The 27,384-nt window shown below is 36.4% G+C and overlaps 1 protein-coding gene across 6 annotated transcripts in view; it reads left to right on the top strand.

Annotated features, from left to right (window-relative positions):
• The window catches only part of LOC121865498 (tumor protein p73-like), a 63,364-nt gene that overhangs the window by 23,270 nt on the left and 12,710 nt on the right, over nt 1-27,384 (top strand). For all 6 annotated transcript variants that reach the window (XM_042365011.1, XM_042365009.1, XM_042365010.1 and 3 more), the window contains 7 exons: nt 69-128; nt 1,146-1,289; nt 6,354-6,546; nt 6,801-7,014; nt 10,341-10,470; nt 15,333-15,425; nt 21,217-21,326. In XM_042365011.1, the coding sequence (XP_042220945.1) occupies nt 69-128; nt 1,146-1,289; nt 6,354-6,546; nt 6,801-7,014; nt 10,341-10,470; nt 15,333-15,425; nt 21,217-21,326 (944 nt within the window). The remainder of the gene's footprint in view (nt 1-68; nt 129-1,145; nt 1,290-6,353; nt 6,547-6,800; nt 7,015-10,340; nt 10,471-15,332; nt 15,426-21,216; nt 21,327-27,384) is intronic.

Raw genomic sequence — 27,384 nt, 5'->3', positions numbered from 1 at the left:
ATATATCATGTGAGAAATAGGTTTTATGTAATTAAACTAAAAATATTTATTTATTTACTTATTTTCAGACTGTAATGCTGTGTTCACTACCCCAGAAGCAGGTTCAGCATGCTGTGATCTTGCCTCCGGTACATGTTTTAAGTATTGCTGTTTGTATGACCTTCTTGTACTTTTTTACTTAAATATGGCTGTAATTTATTCCTTTGATCAATACTGTGTTTAGTCTGCTAAGTACTATATTACAGAAATTTAACAGGGAATGCATTTTAATGATACATACCAGAAAATCTGTTAATGTATGACAAAAATCATAGCAAAAATCACTTCACAGTCACTAAAACAGTACAGTACAGTACTGTACAATGTAAGTACAGTATTAGTGATGTCCTCTCACTGAAAGGTAAAAAAAAAAAGATACCGATGATAAGTAACAACACTGATACTGACCGATAAACATTGACCTACATGATCACGGCCATGTGAAATCACCATAGAACAAAAGCTTCATACTTCAGTGCACTGTATGACTGCGTGACTGCAGCTGACAAGTGAACTGAGAGATACGTTCCCTATTCTGCTTTGGCTTGATGATGACCATGTTCATGCCAATTGTATACTGTACATAATAAATGGGGGTTTGGTCTTATTACTCACCATCGTTAAAACGGAATATCTCAGAGAGGGAGATTGTAAATCGGAGGATACCTGTACTGTACTGTACTGTATTTTCAATTTCTTGAACCAACTATCTGTTTGGCATGTAGACTTATCGTATTTTGATGAAATACAGGAAGTAGCTTCATTAGGACTTGTAGTGCTTCTTAAGGGTATTTTAGTGGATACAGTATTTGCAAGATTCTCAGTTTTTACTGACCATTTTGTCACTCAAGTAAGTGCATGTTTTCATGAAGTATATTAGGAGAGAGTGAATACTACTTTTTAAATTTTCTTAATATCTTTAGATGTCGGGGAGTTTTGTGAATTATAAATTTCATCCAAACATATACCTGCAATTTCACTTAACATTTAGCATCTAAAACAATTTTAAATCTCATGCTGTACTTGTTTCTTCCTGAAAGCTTAACCTAGAGTTTCTTTAGTCAGTGGTTCTGATAAGTTACTAATGTTCATTATAACCTGTTCAGCATACTCAGGTGCAGTCAACATCCCACATGGCTCCAATGGTTGGTGTGGTAGATGTTCCCGTCCTCAGTGATTCTGAAGGTGAATACGGATTTCAGGTTACAGTTGAGGACAAGGAGCGCACTACTAAAAGCCCAATGTGGTTGGTAAGTACATTATTCTTTTAAAGGATAGTTGTATTGGGTTTACCATTTGTGCCATGAATTATAGACAACAAATTGATGGGATTTCCTTGAGGTGAAATTGATGGGAGAAAAATCTTTATGGAAAAGTTGAATTCATGTCCTCAGGTACAATCCCCTTCTTTAGTGTGTTTACGGGGGTTATCAGATTTTGAGTGATGTGGAAGCGCTGTTTGTTTACATTCGACAGAAGGAAACTCAATAGTAAACATACTACGGAATCAAATTAAAACAAAAATATCAAAGATAATGATTTGTGGAATGTTTATATAACGAACGCCTGTAAACGCACTAGTGAAGGGGACTGTACCCATTGCTTATACTGTATCACAATAGACCCTCACGTACCTTCCCTAACATCCACTTTTTCCTGTTCTGGTGAAGAAAAATTTAGCTCCTGTGTATTATATTGAGTCTGTGTGTTATATTGAGTCTGCCAATTTTTAGTTTTGGTTAGTGCTTTGCTGAATTTACATCAAGTTATAAAGAATGCATTAACTGAGCCATCAAAAACTATGAAAAAAAGGTTTATAATTAATTTATATAAAAGTGAATAGTGTTGTTTAAAGATTGATTTATACATGCACCTGTACTGTATTTTTATAAAAAAGTAATACAGTATTGACAGGTAGACTGACCATAAATTTAATTATACATAAGGAAAATGATGTAGCTAAAGAGCATTGAAGCTTGACATGACTATTTAATATGAAACAATTGATCTGTTTTCTTTAACTTCTGAAAATACAAAATTACCCATCTATATAATGATTTTCAGTAAAGTCAAGTTGACGTATGTAACTGATTATTTTATGTAAGGAACTAACAGTTTTGCTTGATAATTTGGTATTTATACATTCTTGAAGGTCTAAGACAGGGAAATACAGTACTGTACAGTCATACTGTAGTTAATTCTGACTGGTTAAAGGAGTCCTACAGTCTTTGTTCTATGTTTTCAGTAAATTAACTTCAGAATTATCTAACTTGTTGTTTTTAAATACAAATATTCCCCGATGTACAATCACATGTTTTACAATAATTTGAGTTAACAATAATTTGGTTTTAACATCCTCTCGTAATTTAAGTTCGGGCAAAATCCACTTTAACAATGGTTATCGTTTGACAAAAGTCACTTTACGCGGAATGTAAACACTGGTAAAGCACTTCTTTCCCTTCACTAGTCAAATCCAAGATGGCCAATATACACAGAAACTGCTTTATCTACCTGCTCGCTGTCTCATATCCACCATGTGAATATATAGTCCTGCTCTTTGTTTCAACATGAACGCATCTGCCCACGCTCGTGTAAACAAATCGTGTAACAAACAATATCATTATTAATTGTTGTGTAACCATACAATTGCTGTGACATTTTGCCATAATTGGTGAGAGGAAAACATTATTTATTGTTCAGTTTTTGCTCTGTTTTGATAACAGGGGCCCCCCCAAATTCCTGGATTTTTATTTTGCGGTCCTCTATTACTCACAGATGACATTCTGGATGTACCCAAGAATGTCTGTGGTTAATTTTAAAGTTGCCGGCATTTCGCAGCTGGGACAGGGAACCATTCGTTCTAGAGACAGTAATTTCCTTTACCTATATTGTAAATATGTAAACACATACAAATAATCAGAAAAAAATGTATTAAAAATGTGTCAGTCTACCCTCAAGTCCGTGCTTTATTAAATAAAGCACCGACTTCAAGGTAGACTCACATTTTAATAATTTTTTCTGATAATTTGTGAGAGTATTTTTCCATTATTATTTTTTTGTGTGTGTGTGTGTGTGTACACACACACACCAGATATACAGTAAAGCCTTGAATAACGAGGTAATGTGTCCTCCAATATTGCAGTGTAAGGTGAATCATTGTATCACGAATCATTAATTGCCATTAAAATAAAGCAATAATAATGAGATGCATTCCCAAGAGTGACCTTTTCATATCTTTTGTGTGGCTTTTTACCCTTTTTTTCCCCCCAAAACAATACAATTAATGAAAATTGCAAACTATATTCTTTAAATAATGTTTCTGAATGCACCTTCGACAATATAAATGAATACTAATATGGTCACACAAGAGGAGATGGGAAGCCATTGTTTTCGTTTGTGTTTACAGCTGGGAGTCCGGGACGATAGTTCTACACGAGAAAATGAAGAAAATCAGACCCTGGTTGTAGCTGTAGGAAAATTAATGTAAAAAAATAAGTATATATATATATGTTTTAAGTAATGTTATTTAATGTTAATAAATGGAATAAAAGAAGTAACTAACCACTAATGGTAAAGAAACAAAAAGAGATGGATTGGGAACGCCAACATATACGTGCGCATTTAAGGATACCGCGTCATTTATCATTTCAAGAATATGTACGAAAGATTATTATTGTTTATTACTGAATGTGTATTTGATTGCATTAATCCTTAACCAGTATATGCGAAATGAACAATACAATTCATTTATAATACGTAGAATATTAAAACACACAAGAGGATAAGAGACGGCATTGTTGTCAGTGTTCACACTCATAATGTCGGTTATCCACCTGAAACTGAAGAAAATAAGACCCTGGTTGTTGTAGTAAAATTAATGTAAAAAATATGTATGGTTTAATTAATGTTATTTAATGTACAGTAGAAGTAATCACTGACATTAAAGAAAAAGGCGAGACTGATAGTGGAACGCCAATGTATACGTGCGCACTCAAGGAAACCGTCATTTATCTTAAGAATACCTGTACAGTATGTACAAAAGATTCATTATTGTTTATTGCTGAATATGTACTCGTACTAGAGTGCTATGCTCTAACGAATTGGTTCCAGAACCTCGTTCGTTATAGCATTCGTTCGATGTGCAGAGCGCCTTAGACCCGCCGGCTTATTCACTGCTAAATACAACCAATTAACACTGAAAAAATTCTGTAAATGATAAAAAATACAGTACTATCTTACCTTAGTGTTATTCAGCATGCAGGTACCCTAAACACTGGCACATCACTATCACTTCCACTGGGAGTCTTGGCTTTAAGGTCCTCAAACAATTGTTTAGCCTTCTCTCAAATTATAAGCTTCACTAATGTACCACCTGCCATTTCTTTCTCCTTTATCACACACTAGATAAATTTTCCATCTCTTCAATCACATTACACTTTGCTTTGCTAAGTCTAAAGATTCCCTTAGCACGCTCAGTTTTAACTCCTCTTTATTCTTCAAAATCATTACATATAGTCGATTTAGCCATCCATATTCATCACTAAGTTTAACAATACTTCCATTCTCACATTTCTTTACAATTTCTTTCTTAGTTTTCAAGGGTTATTAGCTTTCTCACTGCTTTGGAGCGACTCATTATTACAATTGTATGCTTGTATAACAAAATAGTTATACAAATAATGCAATTTCATCAAAAGACAGAAATTTCAACAATAACAGTGGTGCACTGGCTACATAATGAGACAAAGATGGCGCCTGGCGCTCTTGTTTGTGGATCGGCAGTACAACAATATTCATCATGGCGAGAATAGTCCGTATTCATCGCGTTAGTTGTAGGAGTTAGTTAGTTATAGCATTCTCAATTTTATAGGTAAAACCGTTAGATTATAGGGAATATTAGTAGTAGGATCCGTTAGTTATAGCATACCTCACTGTATTTGATTGAATTAATGTTTATATATGTGAAATGAACAATGCAATTCATTAATAATACATAAAATATTAAAACACACTAGAGGATACAAGACAGCAAAGTGGTAAAGTAAAAAAAAATAAGGACAGCCAATGAATATTGTGCGAGTTTTTACTCAGATGACGAAGTCATCAGGTTCAACTCTGGCTGAAGCTGTAGCTTTCCATAAAGCTGTTGCTGAAACTGTTACTGATCCTGAAGTTGCTGTTGAAGCTGCTTATGATGCTGAATTTGATGGTGTAGCTGAAGTTGATGGTTTAGGCCTTCGAATAATAAAGATGTTGAAAGAACCTTGCACAGCTGCTTTTCTCGTTGTACATCTCTATGTAGAGTTCATTTGCTTTATTTAAATTTTAATGCTCTGTTCTGTTAATGGATCCACTTCAGAAAATATGTTCATTGGTTGCTCCATATAATATCCACAGACCTCTCACCTTTTTCATATCGTTTTAACACATCTAGTTTCTCAGCTAAGCTTATACACTTTCAATTCGCTTTTGAAACACTACCAGCACTTGCTCTCTTGCTCATGTTGAATAGGGATGCAAAAATACTGTATACAACCTGAGAAAGTTTTTCTCCTGTTCCTGTTCAGATACGTGAAAACAAAGGGACCGCCAGTTCCAACTGTTGTTTACTGGCGATGCGCATTACCACTCATTAGCCAGGCAACTTCTTTGCGCAAGGTGCTTTTCTTTTCTATTTTACAGTAATTTTATTTATTTTTCATAATTCATATGGGAATTTAGTTATTATTTATATGAAAATGTAATTTTACTTTATTTTTATTATAATTTGGTTGTTAATACGAATGAAATATGGACGTAAATTGAATTGGGTCCTTAAATATGGAAAGTTGTTGGTCGAACCGTTGTTATCAGAGGCTTTAGTGTACTATACAGGCAAAACAAAAAATATTGTCCTAAGGGCAATACTGTGAAGTGATTAGTGTAATTCTGTAACTTTGAACATAGCTAGCAAGCTTCCTGCTAATTCGGAGTCAGATTGCTATCACCGCTCAATCAACAAGAGTTTGCTTAGCCTCAGAGGGGAAATGTGATTACGTCCAGGCTTGTTAGTATTAATGTGGTGAGTGTTTAATTTTGAAATTTTTTTTTAATTACTGTGGGATCGTTTTTTCTGCAGTACTGTACATATCTTTGTCGGAAAGGCCAGGAACATATCTCATGTTACAAGGGTTGCGATTTAGGTTAGGGTTTTCAGGAATGCAATTCTATCACAAATTGGGGGATACTTGTACAGTACATATTACTATTTAAGTTGGGCGACCAGGGAATAGTTATTATAGTCATCATTATCTTAAATCATTTTTTATTTTCAGATGAGCAGAATCACTAATAAATTATACACAAATATAAATAAAGCCGTGCCATTTGAAATTTCCCTTAAGAAGCCTATTGACATCTCCCAGTTCTCCATTCGAGCAGTTCCAGTATTCTCCAGTCCCCAGTTTTTACGTACAAATGTCAATCGCTGTCCCAATCATGCCGCACCTGCAGACGCGACCAATCATGGTAAGTTATAATGTGTGTGGATTCAAGAATATATGCCTCCAATTTCTGTTATGTAGCTGATATTTGCTCTTTGTTACCTTAGTAGCCATAAAAATTTTATAAACTGAATGATATGTTCGTGATGATACTGGAGACACTGTTTTAGTAGAACATGATACTTCAGTTAAAGGACTTCCTACCTCAGTTTGAAGAGGTGAATAAACACATTTTTACCTTTTGTTCTGTAAACAATATTAATTTCTTATCTTTGTCAGATTTCCCATTCACCGAGCACGTTGTGAGGGCTGACCACCCTGGGGCTCGCTATGTGACAAGTTCCTCAGGGCGTTTGTCAGTTGTAGTCCCATTAGACACACTGCAGGATGGGTCAGAGTACACTCCCATTCTTCTCAGGTTTATGTGCCTTGGGTCTTGTGTTGGAGGTATTAATCGTAGACCCATTGCCATCATACTTACACTTGAAAACCGGTAAGTTTATTACAGTACTGTACTACAGTATTGTATTCACAAATGATTGTAATACTGTATATATACAGTGGTCCCTCGGTTAACGAACACAATACGTTCCACAGAGTCATTCGTTAACCAAAAATTTAGTTAACCGAATCTATTGTTTCAATGGGATATTGGGTAATTGGTTCCAGCTCACAGAAAAGTAAATACAAAGTAAAAAAAAATGCAGTAAAGTACACTTACTTTGAGGTGTGTATGTAGAAGGTTCCTGGTTGATGATGGGAATTAGAAGTGGGGGTGGAGAAGGAAGAAGAGACAGAAGTGGGGATAGAGGAGAAATCACCTTTCAGGGGACCCATGCTTGATGCAGTAATTTTGCCAATAAAATTTTAAGTTCACTAGGTGTAATTCAAGATTATTTTATTTATTTCAAAACACTGCACTATATATTATCAATATGTTAACTAAATTTCAGAATGATCAATAATTTTAATGTAAAAATTTTCAAGACACCAACAAAATCGATGTTCACTCCACTGTAAACAAAGCCAAACTGACGCCTGGTGGGTGAGTCAAGTGGCTGATGGGCGCACAAAAAACTAGTTCCCTATGCTGTACATATTATCAATGTGTTAACTAAATTTTAAAATGACAAATAATTTTAATATAAAAAATGCAAAAATATTAAAGAGCATCAGCTGATGTTCACAACAAAACATGTTTGTCGTAAGGATTTCGTTAATCAAAGTTTGGTTCATTAACCGAATTGAATATCCTTATGGGAGGTAATTCGTTAACTGAAATTTCGTTAATCGAACTGTTCGTTAACCGAGTGACCACTGTATATATATATATATATATATATATATATATATATATATATATATATATATATATATATATATATATATATATATATATATATATATATATATATATATATATATATATATATATATATATATATATATATATATATATATATATATATATATATATATATATATATATATATATGTATATATATATATATATATATATATATATATATATACACACACACACAGTGGGGTATGCTATAGCGAATCTAATTGGTTCTAGAACCTTGTTCGTTATAGCAATCGTTTGTTATAGGATTAATCCGTTCCAGGCCCCCAAATACAACCACTTAACACTGAAAAATATAATATAAAATTGTAAAAATTGTAAAAAAGTGCATAAATATGCATCTAAACCCCTGAAATATAGAATATCATTAATATTTGTAATAATAAAACAATAAATTAGAAGAAGAAAAATTAAATTATGTTCGTTGTAGGAGTTTCGTTCGTTATAGCATTGTCAATTTTATACTTAAAACCGTTCGTTATAGGAATATTCGTAGTAGGATCCGTTCGTTATAGCATACCCCACTGTATGTATATATATATATATATATATATATATATATATATATATATATATATATATATATATATATATGTATCTTGATAAAATCACACGGGAAAATGGAAACAACGGAGTACCTTAGCTTTCGTCTTTATTCAAGACATCTTCAGAGGCAACTAGATTACATGGACAGAGAGAGGCTTAAATATACAGGGTGACCTAAAAACATGAGGTCAGGTCATAATGATGACATCCACTAATCCCCACACCAACACAACCGTAGAGGAGCTTAAGAGAAGGGTGGTGACGTGACTAGACAGGTCAGGTCAGAAAAAAGGGACCCACAAAATAACTGTCATACATCAAGATCAAAGGTTTTCAAAGCAGTTTTAACCTTGGGCCACTGACAAATAAATTTATGTAACATATTATCAGTTTTGAACTGACCATCACTAACGAACGCCTCAGTTAACGAAATTTCTGTTAACGAATTACCTTCCATAAGACTCTTAATTTCGGTTAACGAACAAAATTCGGTTAACGAAATTCTTACGAAAATGTTTCGACATGATTTGGCTTGCTCACCAGCTGGAAGATTAGTCCACCAATACAGAAATCGGTTCTGGGGCTTACATTCGTTAAAATTGGAGTAAATATCAAGAAGGTTGTACTATTCAATAATTTTCCAAGTTTTATATTAAAATTTTTAGTCTTTTTAACACTTATTTAACATAATTGCAGTACAGAGAACTAGTTTTTGGTGCACCCATCAACCACTTCACTCACCCACCAAGGCCTCAGTTTGTGTCTCTGTTCAGTGGAGGAAACATCTTGCTTGTGGGTCTCTTGAACACAGAGTATTTTTATGTTTTTACAGTACAATTATTGGTCATTCTGAAATTTATTTAACATACTGACAATATATAGTGCAGTGCAGTGTTGATTTAAAAAAATATTCTTGAATTACACCTAGTGAATTTAAAATTTTATGGGTGAAATGACGGCATCAAGCATGGGGTGATTTCTCTTCCACCCCCACTTCTAATTCCCATCCTCATTATCATCAACCAGGAGCCTTCTACACTCACCCCTCAAAGTAAGTGTACTTTACTGCATTTTTTTTAGTTTGTATGTAATTTTCGGTGATCTGGAACCAATTACCCAAAATCCCATTGAAACAATGGTTTCGGTTGACGAAATTTTCGGTTAACGAACGACCTTCTGGAACGAATTGTGTTCGTTAACCGAGGGACCACTGTATATATATATATATATAATGGAAGTTGCAGTTGGTCTGTTCTTTGTTACAACCTTCATTGTCCAGTGTTCATACAGTACAATACAGTTCATGATACTGTATGTAAATAACTTTTTCTAGTAACATAAAGTGCTTCACACAAATTCATTAGGAAAATGATCAAGAAAATTTTAATATTACAGGATTCCACCAGACCTTGCTCACATTTTGTGTTGTCCATCACTTGTTGTTTGTTGTATTCTTTGTAGCAGAATTTAGTTAAATTGTCCTTTGAATGATTTAAGCAAATTTGAGAGATAATACGTTAAGATGGAGCATTTAAGAACATATACTGTAGTATATGGCACCTAATAACCATTCATCACTTAGGAGCTCATGACATGTTTCAATCAAGTATAGATGCAAAATTTTTATAGTATATGTGGAGCCTGATAGAATTAGGTTTTAGGGATGAAAATTTGAAATATACAGTACAATACAGTACAGTATTTGTGAATATATCCAATACTTCCTCCGTGTGGTGATTTATTTCTCTACCCAAATTTTATCTATACAGTATGGATATACACAGTATATGTTACTGATTATAATAACATAAATATTTAGGAAAGTCCAACATTAGCCACTCAAATTTTGATTGATTGCTGCTTCTCTTATTTGGATTGTCTTGCATTAAAGTTAATTTTTCTTACAGTGTGGGTGAAGTATGTGGCAGGAAAATGATTGATGTACGTGTATGTGCTTGTCCAACTCGAGATATCAAAACTGATGAGCAAACCATTTTGAACAAAGGAGGAAAACGGAAAGGGAGTACTGTTGTTCAAGTGAGTTTTATAATAAATGCTGCTTTCTGGTAAGGGATTTTGAGTTTTAAGTAATTGAGAAATACTATTGTGTCAACTTTCCCGATCCTACAAATTTACTTGATGATCTTTATTTAAGTCACATTTATCTCTATGTACTACAGTATAATGTAGGGACTTACATGGTGATGAAACTGTTGCACAGTACATTGTTTCATCCTGGAATGCAACTAGGCTGTTATGTTCTTCTCCATAGGTGTATCCAACTTTGAAAAAATATATGCTGGTCTTATCTCTCCATCTCATATTACTGTACCTCTTAAATTCAGAAAAAAATAATTTTTTTTTGTACATAAGGGAAGTTTTGCTTGTTATTTTTATTTTTTTTTACTTTTTTTTAGCATCCCTTGCTTTTGATGTAGCTCATTCATGCATCCAATTTATCACCTGTCACATGTTTTAATACTGCCTGTCTGTCCATCCATCTGTTACCATCTTGATCTAAGAGCTTTTAGGTCAGAATACCGTCCACTGATGAAAATTATATTAGTTAGATATCCTTCCATTAGAGGAAGAAAGGCACTGTCATTTTGGGATCACCATTTCAGGATCAGTATTGCTAAGACTGCATTATTAACCTTTGAACTAATATATTTATTAATATCAAAGAAAATGATACAGTACAGTGAAGCCTTGAATAACGACGGTAATGTGCCCTCCATATTGCAGTGTAAGGTGAATTGTCGTATCGTGAATCATTAATTACCATTAAAATAAAGCAATAATAATGAGATGTGTTCCCAAGAGTGACCTTTTCATATCTTTTGTGTGGCTTTTTACCCTTTTTGCCCCCAAAAACAGTACAATAAATGAAAATTGCAAACTATATTCTTTAAATAATGTTTCTGAATGCACCTTATTCAATATAAATGAATAATAATATGGTCACACAAGAGGAGATGGGACGCCATTGTTTTCGTTTGTGTTTACAGCTGGGAGTCCGGGACGATAGTTCTACACGAGAAAATGAAGAAAATAAGACCCTGGTTGTAGCTGTAGTAAAATTAATGTAAAAAAAATGAATATATGTGTTTTAAGTACAGGTAATGTTATTTAATGTTAATAAATGGAATAAAAGAAGTAGCTAACCACTAATGGCAAAGAAAAACAAAGAGATGGATTGGGAACGCCAACATATACGTGCGCATTTAAGGATACAGCGTCATATATCTTTTTAAGAAAATGTACTGTACAAAAGGTTTCATTATTGTTTATTACTGAATATGTATTTGATTGAATTAATCTTTATACTGTATATGCAAAATGAACAATACAATTCATTAATAATATAATACACAGAATATTAAAACATGCAAGAGGATAAGAAACTGCCTTCTTAGTGATTACACCCATAATGTCAGTTATCCACCTGAAACTGAAGAAAATAAGACCCTGGTTGTTGTAGTAAAATTAATGTAAAAAATATGTATGTTTTAATTAATATTATTTAATGTACAGTAGAAGTAACCACTGATATTAAAGAAAATGGTGAGACTGATAGTAGAATGCCAGTATATACGTGCGCACTCAAGGAAACCGTCATACAGTGACCCCTCCGTTAACGAACTCAATCCGTTCCAGAAGGTCGTTCGTTAACCGAAACCATTGTTTCAATGGGTTTTTGGGTAATTGGTTCCAGCTCACCGAAAATTTCCTAAATTCAACAAAAATGGTAGAAAAGTTCACTTACTTTGAGGTGTGTATGTAGAAGGCTCCTGGATGATGATGATGATGATGGGATTTAGAATGGGGGTGGAGGAGAAGGAAGAAGAGAAGGCATTGGGGTGGAAGAGAAGTCACCCCATGGTGCCATTTCACCCATAAAATTTTAGCTCTCTGGTGTAATTCAAGATTATTTTCTTTAAATCAACACTGCACTGCATTATATATTGTCAATATGTAAAATATATTTCAAAATGACCAATAATTTGCTTGGAAACACAGAAAAAAGGCATTTAGTTGAAGAGAGTCTCAAGCAAGATGTTACCTCCAGTGAAAACAGAGAGAGACTAACTCCTGTTTGCTGTGTTAAGCGGCTGGATGCCGCGCATTAAACTAGTCACTTTACCTTTCAATTATGTTCAATAATTGTTAAAATGACTAAAAATTGAATATTAAACTTTTAAAATTATTGAATAGTATAAACTTCTTGATATTTACTAAAATAGTAAGGAATTTAAGCCCTAGAACCGATTAATGTATTGGCGGACTGATACTAAAGCTGGTTGCCCGGTCAGTGCAAGCGAAAACATGTTGAGGTCGGTTCGTAAGAACTTCGTTAACCGAATTTTTTTTCGTTAACCGAATTGAAGATCCTTATGGAAGGCAGTTCGTTAATCGAAATTATGTAAACCGAGGTGTCACTGTATATCTTAAGAATATGTACAAAAGACTCATTATTGTTTATTACTGAATATGTATTTGATTGAATTCATTTTTATATATGTGAAATGAACAATGTAATTCATTAATAATACGTAGAATATTAAAACACACATGAGGAGACAAGTCAGCATTGTTTTCGTGAGTGACGATAGTTCTACATAAAAAAATGAAGAAAATAAGACCCTGGTTGTAGCTGTAGTGAACTTAATTTAAAAAATTGATTACCTGTATGTATGTTTCAAGTAATGTTATTTAATAATAATAAATGGAACACCAGAAGTAGCTAACCACTAGTGGTAAAGAAATAAGGAGAGACGATTGGGAACGCCAACGTATGAACAGTAAGTGCGTACATGTGAAAATATATCGTCATTTCTCTTCATATGAATATGAAAGCAACGCTTATTTACTGTTCATATATGTTTTAAATAATATTTCCGAATGTAAAACAAAAATTCTACTCACCAATGGTGGTAAAGTCTAAAACATAAGGACATCCATTGGATATTGTGTGAGTTTTTACTCAGATGACAAAGTCTTCAGGTTCAACTCTGGCTGAAGCTGTAGCTTTCCATAAAGCTGTTGCTGAAACTGTTACTGATCCTGAAGTTGCTGTTGAAGCTGCTTATGATGGTGAATTTGATGGTGTAGCTGAAGTTGATGGTTTAGGCCTTCGAATAATAAAGATGTTGAAATAACCTTGCACAGCTGCTTTTCTCGTTATACATCTTTATGTAGAGTTCATTTGCATTTATTTAAATTTTAATGCTCTGTTCTGTTAATGGAGCCACTTCAGAAAATATGTTCATTGCTTGCTCCATATAATATCCACAGACCTCTCACCTTTTTCATATCGTTTTAACACATCTAGTTTCTCAGCTAAGCTTATACACTTTCTATTAGCTTTTGAAACAACACTACCATCACTTGCTCTCTTGCTCATGTTGAATAGGGCTGCAAAAATTCTGTAAGAAACCCGAGAAAGTTTTTCTCCTGTTCCTGTTCCGGATGCCTGAAAACAAAATGCCCGCCAAGCTCTGACTGTTGTTTACCACTCATTAGCCAGGCAGTTTCGTTGCACAAGGCACTCTTCATTTTTTTTTACAGTATTTTTTATTTTATTTTTTTTATCATACATATTGGGATCTAGTTATTATTTATATAAAAATGTAATTTTTTTTTATTTTTTTTTTATTTTGGTCATAAACACAAGTGAAATAAGGACATAAATTGAATTGGGTCCTAAATTAACTAGGGTTTTAAATATGAAAAGTTGTTATCGAAGGCTTTACTGTACAGTAGACCCTTGCCATTCGCGAGGGATAGGTTCCAAGAAGTGGCGCGAATTGGTAAAACCGTGAATAACCGCTTATATATTACCTGTGCACTAATATACAGGTATACCTACTGTATACTGTGTATGAAAAACTTAAGTCACAATACTGTACTTACATTCATATGTGGAAGTCTGGAGCTTGTTGAAGTGGTGCACTGTACCTAGGGAGACCTGGTTACTGAAGCATAGTGGATTATCAGGATCACTGGTGGAAGAGGGTGATGCAGTGGTGGTTGGTGGAGAGGTGGGTGGTGGAGTGGTGCGCAACCGGGAGGTGGATTCGTTCACACCAAACAACCGACCAACTGCGGCAGCACTCGTCCCCTCTTTTAACTTGTCTCATAATTTAATTTTCTTTGCCATGGTCATCACTGACTTGTCCTTTCTGTTTCACTCCGCTAGCATCACTAGCACTGGCACTAGGCAGTCTTTTTGGGGCCATTTTCACAAAGAAACCTGAAAGTTTTGAGAGTATGACACTGGATGCTAGGTCACGGGTACTGGGTGAGGGCAAACAGAGCGGGATGAGATGCCGCGGGCGCACGGGGTGACTCTTTGCGTTGAGGGAGAAGCCACCCGAGCCACCAGCTGCTTACCGTGAATCGTCGAAATTGTGAATCGTAAATCTGCGAATGGGAAGAGTCTAATGTATTGAGAGAAAAGCATCCATATTGATTTTGGGGTCATTCGGTCAGTGGTTTTGCTGAAATAATAATCACACTTTCTGTACTGTGACACAAGTTTCCACACACACAGATGAACATTGTAGGTACCGTTCCCTTATGGAGAGGAAGGTTATGGATTTTGTGATTCCTTGATGAAAGGTCAATGTCATCATAGTTTGAAAGTGATTTTTCTGGCTTCTGTACCAAACTCTATTTTATATAATTTTCCATGCACCAATAAACATAGATATCTTAACATGTGGAAGGTTTGCTAACTTTCAAAGACAAATTTATGTGGTTTGAAAATACTTTTTAATTTTTCTGTATATAACTCTCTCTCTCTCTCAATATCACATCTTTATTTTTCCATTTACACTCTTTACTTCTAAATATTCAAACTACCAAAGTATAATTTTTTGCAAATTATTCTCTCTCAGGAAAAAGTATCACTGGTGGCTAGGAAAAAGCCAAGGACATTGGAGCCAAAGACTGAACCCCAGGATGATGATGATAAAATGTTTTACATTCCAGTAAGTATTATGATTTCGTGTATTTTTTTTGTAGCATCTCTGTGTCAACTTATTTTTAAATTAACCTTATTATTTTATGTTCTGTACTGTAGGTGACCTATATTCAGAGTTGTAAAGTAACTAAATACATGTAAATTTACTTGAGTACTGTACTCGAGGAACATTTTTGGGTATTTACTTTTTGAAAAGTAGTCACATTTTTTAGTACTTTTACTTAAGTATGGTTTTCTAATAATTTTACTCCAATACATTTAAAAACAAATATCGTTACAGCTGCTCCTCGACTTACGACGAGTTAGGGACCCAAAACCAGGTCGTAAGTCGAAAATGCGAAAATAATACATAGAAAATCTAGAATGGGTGTCTCTTTTTCTTCTCAGCACCACAATTCTCTCGCTTTTAAGCTTGCCAGCCATTTTAAAATGAATTACTAACGAAAATTTTGTCAGTACACAGCACAATCACTAAAGTTGGGACTTGAAAATACGTAATTTGACAAAATTTTGGTACGACTGAGGCGGGCGTATATCCGGGTGGTCGTAGGTTGAGTATGTCATAAGTCGAGGAGTAGCTGTACTCGTTACATGCAAACTAATAATATATATTTTAATTAATTAATTATTAACCATAGTAAAAGAGTTGTGTGGGTGGAGGATATGGTGTGGGTGTAGCCATGAAGGGTATGGTGTGGGAAGACACCACACGGTCATATACCTAGAGGTCTCATGAGGTAAGGAGACGTCGGGTCAGGTCAGGTCAGGTGGCAGTGGCCATGACAGCGGGCTTTCCCTTCGATCTTTTTGTGTCCATTAGCACCTTGACCACCCACCTCACCTAGCCTACCATCTTATCACTCCTTCCCCCATCAAATCCCCTCTCTTCTCCCCCACCTTTCCTTCAGGGGCTTGGTTTTTCTGTTAGACATCAGTTGCTCTCTGCATATTCCTGTACCTAAAATGAATTTCAAAGATGATGTGATTTTAGAATACTTTACATAAATCTGAAGTTAAAATTCTGCTTGAATAATTAAATACCACTGTCCCAGCATCCACCAGATGTTATATGGTGTGAAAAATTCAGCCACTCATCAAATAAAGTCACCACAGCCACGCCCCAATTAGAGGGACAGTTCACGGTGAGGCGTCAGACTCCGTCATTATGGAGGCAACAATCATCCACAAATTCCTCAACTGAAGGAGCTTGACAGCTACTTGACATGCCCAGGGGATGGAATGGAGATACTGAGGTCTTTCCTGACATTATAGACATTATGTGACTTATTTCTCAAGCTTGTGAGTCTGTTTAGTCAGGCTGGGCTTGTTATTTATTAGCTAATTACTGTAATTTATTACACTCCAGGGGCGACAAGCCCCTAATACATTGGTACGCCTGTCTAATAGGACACGCCATGAATTGTGATATGGAGACAATATTGATATGATTTAGGGACAATGGGAGTTAGCACCCACCAAAGCTTGGGTAGCGTACAAGAATTAAATCTAAATTATTATGAATAAGTAGGTGGTGAAATATAGTACAGTATTAGTGACTTGTCCTGTGGTAGGAGGTCCCTAGCAGTGGGACAGTCAAGGCAATGATGTTGAAGGGTGTTAGCGTTGGGACAGTTACAGAGTTTACAGGAAGAGAAGTGTAGGTCATCTCCAGCTTCAGATATTTGCCAGATAGGTCTGTATCCTAACCTAATGCGAGCAGAGACAACATTATGTCTGCAGACCATAAGTCCACGTCGATGATATTTGTGTGGATAAGGAAGAAAGTGATCATAGTGTTGGATGGATACATTTTCAGCCCGTTCACTATCCCTGTGATGGATTGTAGGGAGAAGAGTGGCTGAACGTATTCTCTTTTGGTGGTCATGCTGAGATTATATTTAGGTCTAAAACAGTGGTTCTCAACCTTTTTTGGCTGCGACCCTAGATTTTCCAACAATACAGTGTCATTACCCTCAGGCATATAATATATTATATAGCTTAAATGTTAAGCAAGCATTTGTTTGACTATGATAAGTACTATATTTTTTAAATTGTCTGAAGGCCCCTCGCGACCCTACTGAGGACACCCTGCGACCCTGATTTGGGTCGCGACCTGAGGTTGGGAACCACTGGTTTAAAAGATCCTAATGGACAGCCATTATTTTGAGAATCCATTATTGATTAATCTCAGTAGAAAGATTTGCAAATAAACATGTGTAATGCTGTGTGTTTTATTTTTATCTTTAGTTAATTAGTTTTTATAATTTATGTGGATTTATTTTAATATTTCAGACAATTAATAATTTTGTTGTTACTTTTTACTTTCAGTGCCTGTACTGTACTTGAGTTCTTTATGAATGCGGTACTTTTTTACTTTGATTACATTGAACTTTGGATACTTTTACTTCTACTTGAGTAACATTTTGCCAATGTAACAATACTTCCATTTGGTAACAAAGTCCTATATTAAATTTTTATTTGGCCTAAAGCTTCTGTCTAGTGGTTTAGAATATTGGCACCTGCAGAAAATATGATTAGGGACTTTGAATTATGGACTGCAGAAACCTTAGTCATAGAAATCAAGCAATAATTTGAAGTTATGAAGATGTAATCTCTCAAGATGTATTTGCTCCTCTTGAACCTGAAAATTTTGCAGTCTAGAGGTGAAGTTATGGGGTTTTGTGATGTTGTCTAGCACTCAGGATGGGTTGGAGAAAGGAAACTCGCAATGCATTTTCTGTATTTATATTGTATTGGATGTACAGTGCAGTTTGGTGCTGGGAAGTTGCTGCATGGTTAGAAGCGTGGAGTAGAGAGAGCTGTTTGGTCAGGAGCTTGCGGGGCTCAGGTAGAAGAAGAGAGTTCACTGCGATGTTGAGAGCTTATATAGCGGAGGTAGGCGTGGCTTGACAGCCGACTCCGCTTTGTTAGACCATGAGGCTTTGGCTGGGGAACTTGACAAGGGATCTGCTGGTCAGCGACAAACGGCAGTTGTAGTTGTAGGGGAAATATCCACTACAATACTCCCCCTCCCCTCTGGACGGTGCAGGAGACTTGTTGTCGGCAGGGTTGTATCCCACATGTGAGACATAACGGGCGGGGGTGTGGATTAGCCGGCCGCTACGGGAGACAACTTTGTCTAGAGACACGAGATCTGTGGGAGAAGCAGAGGTAGAAGGAGGGTTGTGGGTAAGAGAAGGTTGTTCTGGCGAGGAATGTGGTGCTTCTCTTGCGGCAGGTACACAGTCCTCAGTGGCGCCGGTTGGGGTGTCTGGGTCCATAAGGTCGGCTGCAGGGTTCACGTCAGGGGCAGTAGGTACCTGAGGATGAAAAGAGGGTACCCAGAAATGTTGTGGGCGAGGTGGTGCTGCAAGTGGCAATGGTGGGCAGACTGGCGGAGGAGGTGCGGGATGAATGTGTTCAGGGCGATGGGAAGGCTGGCGTGGGCCAGTAGCCTTGAATGCAGAAACTGCCTGTCGTAGTGTTTGTAGTAGGTCGTGATGGGCAGCAGGAGTGAAGTGGTCAAGGTCAGAAGTAAGGCGTGTGATGTGCTGCTTGATAGTGTCAGAGGTTATGGCGCCTACCAGTCTCCGTCGATGTCGCTTTGTCGTGTGGTTGCAGGGAGCCTCACAGCGTCTAGCTTTAGCACCAAAACGTTGATGGTACCAACAGGGGGTATATACATTGTGCTGGGGGCTGCGTCTGAGGCAGGACGGGTGTGTTGGGGTCGGTAGGACGTAGTGCATGGGGAAGGAACAGGAGCAGCTGCTCTAGGGTGTCCGACCTGCAGTGTAGGGACAGTAGCAGGTCCCGCATGTCTTGTGAGGTGTTGGTCGTGGGGAGCGCTGGTCAGGTTGACGAGACTGGGGGAAAGTGAAAGTGTAGCCACTGAGTTGTGTGCAGAAGCATGGCGCACAGCAGTGTATTCGTGGAATACTCTGTCTGCCGTGGCTGCATAGGTCGTCGAGGTAGTAGAATAATCCAATACTGAGAGGACAAGACGAACTTCTGCAGGGAGCTTCTGAGTGTGAAGCTGGTGCAGGATAGTGTCAGGAAGCCTGTGTGTGTGGCGGGAGTTCAGTTTCCGCGTCTCGTCCTAGAGACGTGCAGGCGTGGAGTTGCTGAGGGCGAGACAGGATAGGTCTTGTAGGAGACTGGTGTCAGGCCACTGGTATCGCCTCTTGAGAGCATCACATAGAGCTGCGAATTTGTTGTCAGCTGGAGGGTTGGTGATGGTTTCTCAGACTTGTGTGGCGACTTCTGTGGGCAGGGAACAGATCAGGGTGCCGTATTTCTGTTCGTCTGTAGCTGTAGAGCCAATGAGAGCTGCCTCCGTGTGGATAAGCAAGTCTTCAATGTTGTGATTGAAGACTGGGAGAGTGATCCGTTTCTCCTCCATCCTGTGTGAGTGCGTTTCTCCGGGGGTCACCATTTGTGGGGTTTCGTGATGTTGTCTCGCACTCAGGATGGGTTGGAGAAAGGAAACTCACAATGCGTTTTCTGTATATATATTGTATTGGATGTACAGTGCAGTTTGGTGCCGGGAAGTTGCTGCGTGGTTAGAAGCGTGGAGTAGAGAGAGCTGTTTGGTGAGAAGCTTGCTCAGAGGAGGTGATGCTTGTTGCGGGGCTCAGGTAGAAGAAGGGAGATCACTGCGAGGCTGAGAGCTTATATAGCGAAGGTAGGCGTGGCTTGATAGCCGACTCCGCTTTGTTAGACCATGAGGCTTTGGCTGGGGAACTCGACGAGGAATCTGCTGGTCAGCGACAAACGGCAGTTGTAGTTGTTGGGGAAATATCCACTACAAAGTCATAACAATGTATACTTACATATTAAATGGGTAAGTCCTCTTTTATAGGGATTATTCATATGAACCTTTTGACATAAATTACATAACCGTGTCATTCACAGTTCTTGTGTCACAGTGTATGCAAGGTTCTGTGGTGACTTTGTTAGTTTCACATCTACTATGAAGTAAATATATACAAAATTATACATCACAGGTGTCATGGATATACTGTACTCTTGGAATGCAACCCCTCCCTTTATTTTCTTTCTTTGGCTATAAATATAAGACCCATGAGTTTTGAATTTGGCTATATAACAGCAACTGTCATGACACATTAACATGATTTTACAAGGGCTTCCTGTACCTTGAAAGTTCAGTTTAATGTTGATCTAAATCTGACTTATGTACAGGTATGTGGAAAGTAGGGTGAGAATTAAGAGGTAGAGTATTAACAAAGATTCTCCGTAATAGCCAGTTGGCTGATGAATGGGATGATTTCCGACATTTTTGAGCTGTTGGAATTTATGGCTACATTGTAGTCTAGGAAAACAGTGATTGCAAGATTATAACATCAGTGATCATTGATTATATTTGTTTGTAATTTATATGTAAGCACTGAGGATACATAGTGTGTCTGTGTGCAGTATACAATACGTACACTTGTGCCAGTACATTAATGTAACTGGATATTTTTAGTTAATGTCTTTATATAACAGGGATTGTGCCCCTCAAAAGCACACTGGTCGCAAACCTTATATGCAGTAAAATTTGGTGATAACATATTTGCGAGTCTACAATGAAAAGAAATTGACAGCAGGAGGAGGATTTATCAAGAGTTTGTGTATTTGTTAGAGAGAAGCAAATTTTAGAGTTAAGTCCACTGCAGGGATTTGAACCTTTAAGTGGAAGCTATTGAGTAAAGAATATTTTCAAGTTGAAACTGAAATAAGCTTTCTACAGATTTAGTAATACATGTGATTACAATTACAGTATGTTGGATTATTCGCAGGTTCGTGGCCATCAGTTGTACAATTTCTTGCTTGACATGAAAGCTGTATACTACTGCAATCATCCAGACTATGCCGCTAAATACCCAGATGATAATACTCGGCCCAACAGGTAAGTTATACATTTTCACTGACAGTAGTTACATATTAAAAGTGTTTCGTGGTTTTTATTTCAGCATGTTAGTCATCCGTTGGTTTTCATATGCTGTTAATATGCACATTTACAGTACTTTGATATACTGTAATAACAAATAAATATCATCACTAGACAAAGTGTAGAATACCAAATTTGAATTTGTGTATCAAAGATGAGAGTCACAGATGATGGTCAAAATTAAAAATCTTGTCTGGATCATGCACTTTGTGCTTAAGGTTGGGAGTCTTTTTCATACTTAAGGTTGGGAGTCTTTTTCATACTTAAGATTGGAGACATTCTCCATTTATGGTTGGATGCAAGTATCTTAGGTGATTATGTTTGACATGTCAGTTTGTCATGCTACTTGTTAAATCAAGAAGAAACAAAGAATTTATTTCAGACTTGAAGCGCTGTATAAACATATTCAGGTTGGAGGGGAGGATTAGCTTTAGGTGCATGACTTTTGACTGCGGTACAGTACAGTACTTTTTTTCTATAAATATATGGTGGCATTACGGAGTGATATTTCAGCAACACTGATTACTATGCCTCAAACTTGTTACACACTTCATGGTGATTTCTATGCTGTGTAATTTCCTGATTTGCTTTAGACATACAGTATTACACAAATACCACAAGTTCATAGTGTGTTGTCTTGTAGTATTAAGAATTTTTTGGGGTTGGCATCTGAGTTATAGGCTTAAGAGTAGTGAATGTCACTTTCATGGATTGTCTCTTATAGTACTGTACTGTATCACTTCCTGGGTGAATGACAGTTAAAATTTAGACAGTGCAATAAATCCCTGTGCTGTGTCATGTAAAGTAAGGGATACAAGCAATGCATAGTTTAATATTTTTATATTATTTTCTTGTACATAAATGTATCTAATTAGTATAGTCATCAATGCATCATACAAATATACTGTACTGTGGTCTTTTTATAATGAGTGATGAATTTCCCATAACTTTTGTTTAGAGAGCATTGTTGTTTTACTTCATGGTTTTATTATTGTTATTATTAGTAGTAGTATTATGAGTATTATTATATTATTATTAATTTACTATTCATTCTCCCAAAAATCTATTTAAAGCACATATTTGAAAGGACTTGGTAAATATTTGTGAAATTGTGTTTACTTCTTCATTTTAATCAGTTAAAGCTAAACTCTAGAGCTGGGGCATACGAACTTTTTGCATAGAGGGCCACAATAAAATCATTTGATGTACGATAATCCATACACTCGATACATTGCTTTTAAAATTCAAAGCTAGTGAAATTTAAAGCTCAAAAGACAAGATGCTTACTTACGGTGTTTGTTGACTGTGGAATGAATTGTTAATGGCATGGGTGACTTTGTACTTTGCTGCACTAAGTATGCATGTGTCTGGCTGGATGGATGACGTAACAACATGAAGGGCATTCAGTAGGTGCACATCGGTAATAGAGGACCTTAATTTGTTTTTAGTTATAATAATTTTTGAAAAAGGATGTTCACATATTATGTATGCTTCCAAACACCAGACAACATTTATGAGTGAGCCTTGGGTGTAGGGGTCGCAGACAGGGTTCATGGTAAATTCAGAAGTGGGCCACATTGAAAGGCTTCAAGGGCAGCATTCGGCCCTAGGGCGGCAATTTACACAGCCCTGCTCTAGAGCATACATTATTGTAAAAATGTGCAGTAATTTTAATTTGGGTTTAAATTTTGAATTGCTGAGTACAATAGCTTGAAATTTATATAAATTAGTAAGTCCTGGAGTTAACTTAAAAAATAGTGGTGCAATTTTTTTATGCCTGTGTAAGTAAATTAAAGAAAACCTTGTTTGTAGGAGAGACTTATTAGCTCATTGGACTGTTTTAACAATTTGATCAATATTTATTAATACATCTTCAATTAAGATTTAACCAAATTTCAGAACTCAGTAAGAAGAATAATCAAAAGGCTATATAACAGAACAAAAATAAATGTATGGCTTATTTGAAGATGATTTGGGGGTTAGCTACCCAAGGAAACACAAGTATTAGTGTTCAAAATAAACCTTAAATTGAGTACAGTACAGATTTGGAGAACTGACAGGTGATTTCATAGTGCTAGTAAAAACACATGAATATCATGAAGCTGAAATGCTTGGGACCAAGAGGCTCTTTGGAAGTACCACAGGTAATTTTAGAAGTTTTAAATTAGATAAATTTATATTTCAACAGTGTGGCTTGTGATGGGTCACTGGTGTGTGATGTACAGTATATATGAATGGCACTACAATTGACAAATTTTTATAATAAGACAGAGAAATATACCTGCATATCTAACAAATTGATGAACATAAAAATTGCATTAGAATTTTACTTAATGTGACATAGGTCATTGAAAGGTCCATATTATGACAATAAAACCTTGATAATTCAGCATGTATGGGGATCTGGCCTTGTCGAATTATCCCAAATTCCGACTTATCGAGGCACTCCTCCCCCCCCCCCCATCTACAAAAATACAACATTAAATAATTATTTGCCCATATACATATACAGTACTGTACATGTAATTTCTAATTTTAAAAAAGTAACACTTACCAGCACTTCAGGTAAAGAACGAAGCATTGTAGTAGGCAAGAGGCATGGTAGGTGACACAGAGGCATAGTAAGTAACTCAGGGGAATGGTAGGTGATGCAGGGGAAAAGCTATGTAAACAGTGCGGCACTTATGTACTGTAATTTGGTACCTTATACAAAATAAAGTATAAATTTAAACAAAAATCATATAATTCAAGTTTTGGTATGTAAGTACAGTAAACACGTATCTTATAGGGATATTATAGGCCACCCTTGTAAAATTGTTTTCTTCATTACAGAACAAAAGAGTAAAAATTAAAATGCTCAAATGTAACTTAGAAATAAAGAAAATATTATGTAAAACTATAAAATAAGAAAAATGAAGAGCATGTGTGTGTGTGTGTGTGTGTGTGTGTGTGAAGGCCACTCAGTGAGCTGTACTGCTTGGCTGACGCATCCACCTCCACCTCCCTCCTATGTGACGTCACTGCATACACACACACACGCACACATACATCATAGTCAACTGGTTGACTGCCTGGCTGAACTATGGCATCACTTAGATGATGGTTTAAGTGTGGAAGGAGCTATTTTTTTAAATAAAATGTGTGCTATTGCATTTTATGATATGCTTTGTATCAATTTTATTGTTTATTAGCAATTTTTGTTTAAAAAGCGGTTATAGCACTACAGGTGTCAGACATGCAATTAAATGACTTCAGTTGCCATTTGATTGTTGGACTAAATTAGAAGTTTTACCAAAGGGGACAAAATTGGGATACTTGGAAGATTCAGATTGTTGGGATTCAGATTAAATGAATTGCACTGTAAATTAAATAAAATCTATGACATTTGATTAATAGTGGAGATGTTCTGCATACAGTAGCTGACCTGACATGAATGGGGAAAGTTGTTGGGTGTTCCTGGGTTAGTACGACATGAACCAAATTTTACCAGGGAGTGCTGAGTATTAATTCTGGTGCCTTAGATACTCTGTGGTGCAATGTATAGTTTTGTACTGTACTTTATACCCAAACTATTGGGGTGCTACAGATTCCTCCCTTCCCACGTCCATGTACTGGGTGGAGTGAGCCAGCACACACCCAACCACAATAATAACAAACACCAGACTAACCAAGCGTGGAGTACAGCGAGGCGAATCTTATCCACATGGCCAAACATGCCGAGGTTTTCCCAGATAATTTTATATAACTTGGCATTTTCCGAGTTTTTTTATAATAAATTCTGAGACCATATATGTGCCGAATTATATGAAATTCCGTGTTATCAAGAGTTTACTGTACAGTGGTCCCTCGGTTAACGAGCACAATCCGTTCTAGAAGGTTGCTCGTTAACCGAAACCATTGTTTCAATGGGTTTTTGTGTAATTGGTTCCAGCTCACCGAACATTGCCTAAATTCAACAAAAAAGGTAGAAAAGTACACTTACTTTGAGGTGTGTATGTAGAAGGCTCCTGGATGATGATGATGATGATGGGAATTAGAATGGGGGTGGAGGAGAAGGGAGAAGAGAAGGCATTGGGGTGGAAGAGAAGTCGCCCCATGGTGCCATTTCACCCATAAAATTTTAGTTCTCTTGGTGTAATTCAAGATTATTATCTTTAAATCAACACTGCACTGCATTATATATTGTCAATATGTAAAATCAATTTCAAAATGACCAATAATTTGCTTGCAAGCACAGAAAAAAGCGTTTAGTTGAAGAGAGTCTCAAGCAAGATGTTACCTCCACTGAAAAGCCTGTATGGTGGTGTGTTGGCAGGCTGGATGGCATGCATGAAACTAGTGACCTTACCTTCAATTATGTTCAATAATTGTTAACATTACTAAAAAATTTAATATTAAACTTTTACAATTATTGAATAGTATAAACTTCTTGATATTTACTAAAATGGTAAGGAATTTAAGCCCTAGAACCGATTACTGTATTGGCGGACTAATACTACAGCTGGTGGACCGCCTAATGCAAACGAAAACATGTTTAGGTCGGCTAGTAAGAAACTCGTTAATCGAGGGATTGCTCGTTAACCGAAGTTAAGAATCTTATGGAAGGTAACTCGTTAACCGAAATCTCGTTAACCGAGGCGCTCGTTAACCGAGGGACCACTGTACTTCCATCATCTGCCATAATAAACAGTGGGACTACCAGCTGCATGATGCTTACAACTTCATATCTCATCTTCACTAAACTCACTTTTGGTACATAGATACATTTTACTGCAGGAAAATTAATTATTTTTTATTATTTCCTCTAAATACGCACCAAGGTCTGTCATACACTTGTTCAGTCAGCGGCAGTGAATATAAACTATCGGCATGTTTACCATGCACCCAGATTTTTCTTATTTATTCTGAAGATGTATGTGAAAAAAAAAATGCAGTATTTCTTTATCTATTTGTTCTTTATTTGTATTTGCTAATTATCTTAGAGCTGAAGAATGAAAGATGAATAGGTAGGATGAAGAGGTTGAGAGTGGAGTCAGCATCTTAGAACAAAAATGGTCTTGGTGACTTGAGCAGTTTGACTAACCCCACTTATAAATTAGTTTATCCGTGCTGGCTGCTTTGGCTTCACAGAAGTTTTATTTTATTTTTATTTTTTTGGGGGGGGGGGTAGCACATGGCCTGATTTGCTTTCAGCATAAAACTTAAGTAATTTGTCACAATTTCTTTTGTAAGCCATAAATTGTGATTCATGCACTATATTGGTCATGGAGGTTCCTAATCAGGTTTTTGGAAAGTTTCCACTTTTTCTTTGATATATTGCACTTGGTTATATGTGGTTGAGGGAGGTCCTTGATCATAGATAACATGATTTTGCTGTTAAACTCAGTTTACCTTCCCCCTCCCTGGTGAGTAGTGGTGCAGCTGCTGCTGCCTATCATTTCTGCACCACTGTCTACAGTATTGTTCTATTAAATAAAAGTACAGTAATGGTGTCCCTACTATAAAAGTGGCCTGGCAATAGGAAGAGCATCCAGCTGTAAAGTTTCCTTTAAACTTGGCTAATGAAAATTGTGTCATTAGGTTATCTTGGCTAACTCACAAGTATGGAAAATGGCTATAAAATGGTGGGGGTGATGATGGAAAATATACAGTACTGTACTGTACATTTAAGTAATTTGTACTTGCCACAAGTTTGAAGATCTTCCACACCTGAAGATTTTAACACCACTGTCAGTGGGAGTTAAGCTGTGGATGTAGACACTGCTCCAAATTATGGGTAACTGTGTCATGATCACAGATATGTGCACAGGGGTCACAATTATTAATTCATGGTTAACTCATTTCATGGTTTAATGATTCTGGGATAACTGCTGGAGTAATACTGTATGTAGGAATTTTATGGTCATAATTGCTATGTTAGCAAATTATAAGATGATAACTGGGAAATTTTGCTGTGCCATCTTATACAGCATTTGAGCGAGTGATTGTGGACCAGAGAAGGTAATCGTGTTTTCAT

The sequence above is a fragment of the Homarus americanus genome, unplaced genomic scaffold (genome assembly GCF_018991925.1).
Source record: "Homarus americanus isolate GMGI-L3 unplaced genomic scaffold, GMGI_Hamer_2.0 scaffold25483, whole genome shotgun sequence".
Classification (NCBI taxonomy): domain Eukaryota; kingdom Metazoa; phylum Arthropoda; class Malacostraca; order Decapoda; family Nephropidae; genus Homarus; species Homarus americanus.
This window is presented reverse-complemented; position numbering and strand designations above follow the sequence as displayed.